The following is a 6,000-nucleotide window of genomic DNA, read 5'->3' on the forward strand; positions in this document are numbered from 1 at the left end:
TTATCTTCATGATTTCTGCTTTTGCATATATATGTGTGTATATATATGAAGGGAAACATTTAATATTTATATAAAATTATATATATGTACTATATATATATAGCTATATAAATTTTTTTTTTGAGACAAGGTCTCACTCTGTCACCCAGGCTGGAGTGCAGTGGCACAATCTTGGTTTACTGCAGCCTCGACCTCCCCGGTTCAAGCGATCCTCCCGCCTCAGCCCAGCAAGTAGCTGTGACTACTTGTGGGACGCACACCACCACGTGCCCAGCTACTTTTTGTATTTTTGTTAGAGATGGGGTTCACCATGTTGCCCAGGGTGGGCTCGAACTCCTGACCTCAAGCCATCTGTCCACCTTGACCTAGCAAAATGCTGGGATTACAGGCGTGAGCCACCGCACCCGGCCTGTAATAATTTTTAAATGTAAAATTTATCCTATTGCTGTGTACATATTTTCTTGTGTCCCTCCTCAACATTCCAGGGGTTTAAGGTTTATACATAATTTTGTGGGTTTCTTACACTGTGACTAGTTGTGATGAGAGTTTTTTACCTCTATCACAACCATTTGTGGTCTATAAGGAAACTTCTGATTCTTGCTCTTTATGAAAGAAAATGCAAAAAGAAAAGGGATAGAATATCATCTTTTTTATATATATACTTTAAGTTCTAGGGTACATGTGCACAATGTGCAGGTTTGTTACATATGTATACATGTGCCATGTTGGTGTGCTGCACCCATTAACTCATCATTTACATCAGGTATATCTCGTAATGCTATCCCCCCTCCCTCCACCCCACAGCAAGCCCCGGTGTGTGATGTTCCCCTTCCTGTGTCCAAGTGTTCTCATTGTATCATCTTTAAAATTCTATCTTGGAACTTAGCTTTAGGTTTCTTTGCTTAGGCAGACTGATACAGATCATAACCCCCACATGCCAGCAACTAATAAAGCTTTTTGAAAGCGGAATAAATAGCCTATATTTAAATTTCAGTACCAGCAGGAAGATGCATAGAGTATTAGGATAATGATGCTGGAGGTGTTCTGCCATAACGGAAACATAGAAAGGCAGCCGCTGAAAGGGTGTGTGTGGGTAATTAGTTCTCACTACGGTGAGACTCCTGAAGTGAGTGGTTCAAGTTGTGAGTGTGGTTCTGCTTTGTGAGGCCAGGCCAGTATCCTATCTGCATGGCTGAAGCCGTATCACTGGTATGTCCATGTTCTAGCTCGGAGGAACGGGAGAAAAAAACCAAGAAGTCTAGGCAAGCAATTTCCCTTTATTTAAGCAAAGAGGCTGCAGTTGAACATTGTGCTAATGTTCTGTTGGTAAGAATTGATTACCTGTGGACACCCAGCTATGAGAGAGCCTGAGAAAGTCTCTAGCAGGGTGCTCATGTGTGCAGGAAAAAAAGAAAAGATTTGGGGATGACAACAAGCAGTCTTCCATATCTGAGAGGGTTGTGTCAATTTGTCTACAAAAAGAAGTACAGAATTTACTAAGAATTTACCTTGAATTGAATGATTTGAAGTAAAATGGGTTTTCTTACTGTGTTTTGCTTACTTTGAAAGTTACTTTTACAAACTATGAAATAAGAAGGAAACATCTGCATTTAGAGAAAATATGTAACATTCTGAGCACTTACACTTCCTTTTCCTCTAAATTTCTCTCCAGATTTACACTCAATAACAGAAACCTCGGCCGAATTGTCACAATAGCAGAGCCATTCAACACTGAACTGCAACTGTGGCAGGTATAAAGATAAATTCCTCTGCATTTGTCCAAGAAAGAACAGAATGAAACACTTTAAAAAAAATTGTACTTTAAGTTCTGGGATACATGTGCAGAATGTGCAGGTTTGTTACATAGGTATACATGTGCCATGGTGGTTTGCTCACCCTATCAACACGCCATCTAGGTTTTAAGCCCCCCATGTGTTAGGTATTTGTTCTAATGCTCTCCCTCCCCTTTTTCCCCACACCCTGACAGGCCCTGGTGTGTGTTGTTCCCCTCCCTGTGTCCATGTGTTCTCATTGTTCAACTCCCACTTGTGAGTGAGAACATGCAGTGTTTGGTTTTCTGTTCCTGCGTTAGTTTGCTGAGGATGATGGTTTCCAGCTTCAACCATGTCCCTGCAAAGGACATGAACTCATTCTTTTTTATGACTGCATAGTATTCCATGGTGTATATGTGCCACATTTTCTTTATCCAGTCTATCATTGATGGGCATTTGGGTTGGTTCCAAGTCTTTGATATTGTAAATAGTGCTACAATAAACATACATGTGCATGTGTCTTTATAGTAGAATGATTTATAATCCTTTGGGTATATACCCAGTAATGGGATAGAATGAAACTATTTTTCCAAATAGAAATGATATTTTCTCAATTCAAATCACAGAAGACAATGAGAAAGAGAATTCTTTTTGGTTTTGTATTTTTTAATTGTATACATTTAAAGTGTAAACATGTTTTTATTTATCTGGATAAGTATACATAGTGAATTGAGAAATAATTCTTCTATCTAATAAAATGTACACCTATTTTTTTTTCTAAACATAAAACAATTCAAAGAACCTCTAAGACAGTTTAAAAGCTGAGAAAGTTGAGGCTGGGGTTGCTGAGAAGGCCACACCAGACAGTTTAGTTCACGAAAGCATGGGCAGAAAGTCTCGCCTCTCCTGTAAATGTAACTCTGGAATAAGTTGGTCAATATTTGATTCCATTCAGAATTCATAGTTTTGTAATTTCAAAACTAATCTCAAATCTTTCAGGTTTCAAATATCTCAAATCCAAAGGAGGAAAAATGTCTGTTAATGTTGAACAAGTAGAGATTGTATGAAGTTTCAATATCTGTGTGTTAGATATTAGAATGCTAAGAGTTTTCTGTACGTTAAAAACCAAATTATTCTTATTTTTATAGCAAATAATCCTAGTATAGTTGAGTTTGGGGTAGGGCTTTGGAGGTCAGAGGGAGGACGGCACTAATTTTAACAAAGATTTGTTTTATGAGTCCTTAATAAGTGAACTGAAAGTACATTAAAATACTCCAGAATCCTGAAGTGAAAGGCTAAGCAAAACCATCACTCCATAGGTCAGACTTTCCAGGGAACACTTTGGGGAATTCAGAGAAAATAGAGAAAGCAGCAGAAACATAAATGGGCATGCTAGCGATTGACATGCTGCCATCCTTCCCCAAAATATAAGAGCCTATTTTGGCTTGACATGCTGCAGGGATCCAAAAACCATGGATAACAATTGCTAATCTGAGAGATGGGTTCAGTCTGAATGATGCGCCGGAGGTGTAGCTCAATGTTGTACAGTGATACTGAATTTCTAGGTAAGAAGGAAGCAAATCCAGTTTGTGAATGAAATTCTTGAAGACTAATTTGGCTATAAATGACAATCCTAATTACTCCTCTCTCTTTTCTAGATGGAGAGCTTTTTTGCAAAATATCCACAAGCTGGAGCAGGAGAAAAACCTAGGGAACAAGTGCTGGAAACAGTGAAAAACAATATCGAGTGGCTAAAACAACATAGAAACACCATCAGAGAATGGTTTTTAAATTTACTTGAGAGTGGTTAATGTGTCCAATGTTAGAGTTTAATTTTGTGAATCTATTATTTCTCCTCTTAAGCATTTGGTGGCCTAATTTACAAGCATGATGGAGAGAGCCTTATAAACAGATAATGTTTTTACTAAGCACTGTGTTTATATGTCTTGCAAAGCCTTTAAATTGTTCCTCTTTGTTTATGAAGAAAGATACTAATAGAGTATTTAATATACTCAGGGATTTCTCCTAAGTGTACTTCATAGGAGATTCTTTACAAACTGAAGATAATGTAATAGTTATTTTAATATCTTTAAATATCATTCTTTGTATCTTAAATCTGTGAAGTAGAACAATTTGGTCTTAGCTTTACATTTTTAGTACCAAAGAAACACCACTTAATCTTCTCTTGATTGATTTTTAAAGTTTAAATACCAGTACTTGAGGGACCAATATTACCATCTTAATCTTTATTATTCAGAATTACACAGACCTAATATCATTTTATTCACATATGTCTTACTACTTTAAATCCTACCAAAGTAACCTGGGCTTAAGTTTTACTTGAGGATTGCATGAATTAGCCAAAAGAATGGCTGACTGTTGCCTTTGCTCTTATAAAATCAACAAGGGAACTCTCCTCTCCTTTTAAAAATAAATCTAAATGATTATCTTGAAAAAGTATTGTTTTCCAGTGTCACTTTACTCTTGAATAAAAATGACTGCAGTGTTCCCCATATAATTTAACACATTGCAAATATGATTCAAGAATCTGGCCTTTTTCATGCTTGGTACTCTCTTATCTTGCTCCATTCCTTACAAAGCTCCTTCAAATATGCTATGAAATTAAAGGGAACATAGTGCTTAACTCTGCTCCATGGATTTTAGAGGAAAAAAGCTAAATAATTGGAAACTGTTCAGGAAAGAGAGAAGGCAGATTATTTCTTAAAACTAAATGGAATTAGAATTTAGCTTTGACTTTACCTAGCAATCTAAGTGTGAAAATGGGGAGACCCGTGGGCATCCCCAGCATGACTCTGCATGTCTGAGCATATATCTCCTTATAGATCAATTTTATGTATAAACCCTTAGATCCTAATCCATACAGAATAGCACTGATCAAATTTATATGCATGACTTGATTAAAGACATCAATTTCATAGAAGCTGGTGGCAAGAATATGTTTAATATGGCACTTGATGCCTCCTAGATCCATAATGTAAGTCCAATAGGCAGAAAAGATGGTAAGGTACTATGTTTCAATCTGCTATATCTATAAAATCTAAATTTATTTGGAACTTTCAAAAATGTAAGGTAATTTGGAATCGGCTTGATGAGAATTGAAGCATATGGAAACAAAACCTTAGCTTTAACTTTATTTATACAATAATGTGCCCTAATCATGTACTCTGAAACTTTATAAACTTTCTGTTGCTGTTTCTTAATTATCACTTCTCAATGCATACAGCCAAACTAGTAAATTCAAATGTAGACTGGGTTGTGGGTGGCAGATATAGAAGAAGAAATTTCCAGACCAAAAAAAATTAAATATGATTTTAAATTATTTCAGAAGCAAAAACATATTAACATCATAACTTACCAGAAAAACCCCACTATCCTCATAAGACTTAACTTAAAATTCTGACCACAATCAGAACCAGCACTTGAAGTCTATGTATTGTTTCAAGTGGACATATTATGAAGTGAGATGGTTTATCCTTCTGTTCTATGAAATTAATACATTTTAAAAGAAAAATATTAGTTTAAGCGTGTGGTAAATAAAACAGATTTCAACTTGCCTACAAGATATTCTATTTCATGCCTTTTCCTTTTGTTGTTCTATTTCATTCTATTTTAAGCATTAAAACTGAGAACAAATTGTTTACTTCTTTTCACTCCACACGCGAAAGAACTATATATACTTTGTCAGAATAAGTCTTCTAGATCATCAGGTCCTTCTCAAACAATACCTGGTTTTTAAAAGACTGATGCCTAATAGATAGATCTGTGCTAAGCACAGTTTATTACTTCACTTGCTTGGTTTTGCACAGTATTCACAGGGGACAAAAAATTTAATATGATCTTTCCAAAATTAAGCCAGAGTAAATTTAAATAATTAATTTTAACTGAAAAAAAAGTAACCATCTAATTTCAAGAATTAACTGGAAAATATGGGAAGCGAGGTCATGTAGCAAAAAGCAAGGCCAGTATTACTGCCTCCCCTCCAGGCAGCCTACTCCTGTATTCCAGATCATTGCTATGTACCCACATAATTATAAATTAGGATTTTAAATAATAAAACATAGATGTAAAACTGACAGGCAAGGAAGGTTTGGGAAGCAGGGGTGAGATGTATACCTGGGTTGAAGGCAATGATACTCCTATGGTTTACCCTCCAGGTTGGTGAAGTGTTAGACCAAAAACAGAAAAAAAACAGAGTAGGGGCAAAAAT

General features: G+C 36.0%; 1 protein-coding gene across 1 annotated transcript in view; it reads left to right on the plus strand.

Annotated features, from left to right (window-relative positions):
* ENPEP (glutamyl aminopeptidase) overlaps nucleotides 1-4,191 on the plus strand; it is an 82,781-nt gene extending 78,590 nt beyond the window's left edge. The window contains 2 exon segments of the mRNA NM_001266656.1: nucleotides 1,673-1,751; nucleotides 3,431-4,191. Coding sequence (NP_001253585.1) covers nucleotides 1,673-1,751; nucleotides 3,431-3,583 — 232 coding nt within the window. The 3' untranslated portion in view covers nucleotides 3,584-4,191.
* The last annotated feature ends 1,809 nt before the right edge of the window (nucleotides 4,192-6,000 follow it).

Source organism: Macaca mulatta, chromosome 5, assembly GCF_049350105.2.
Source record: "Macaca mulatta isolate MMU2019108-1 chromosome 5, T2T-MMU8v2.0, whole genome shotgun sequence".
Taxonomy (NCBI): Eukaryota; Metazoa; Chordata; class Mammalia; order Primates; family Cercopithecidae; genus Macaca; species Macaca mulatta.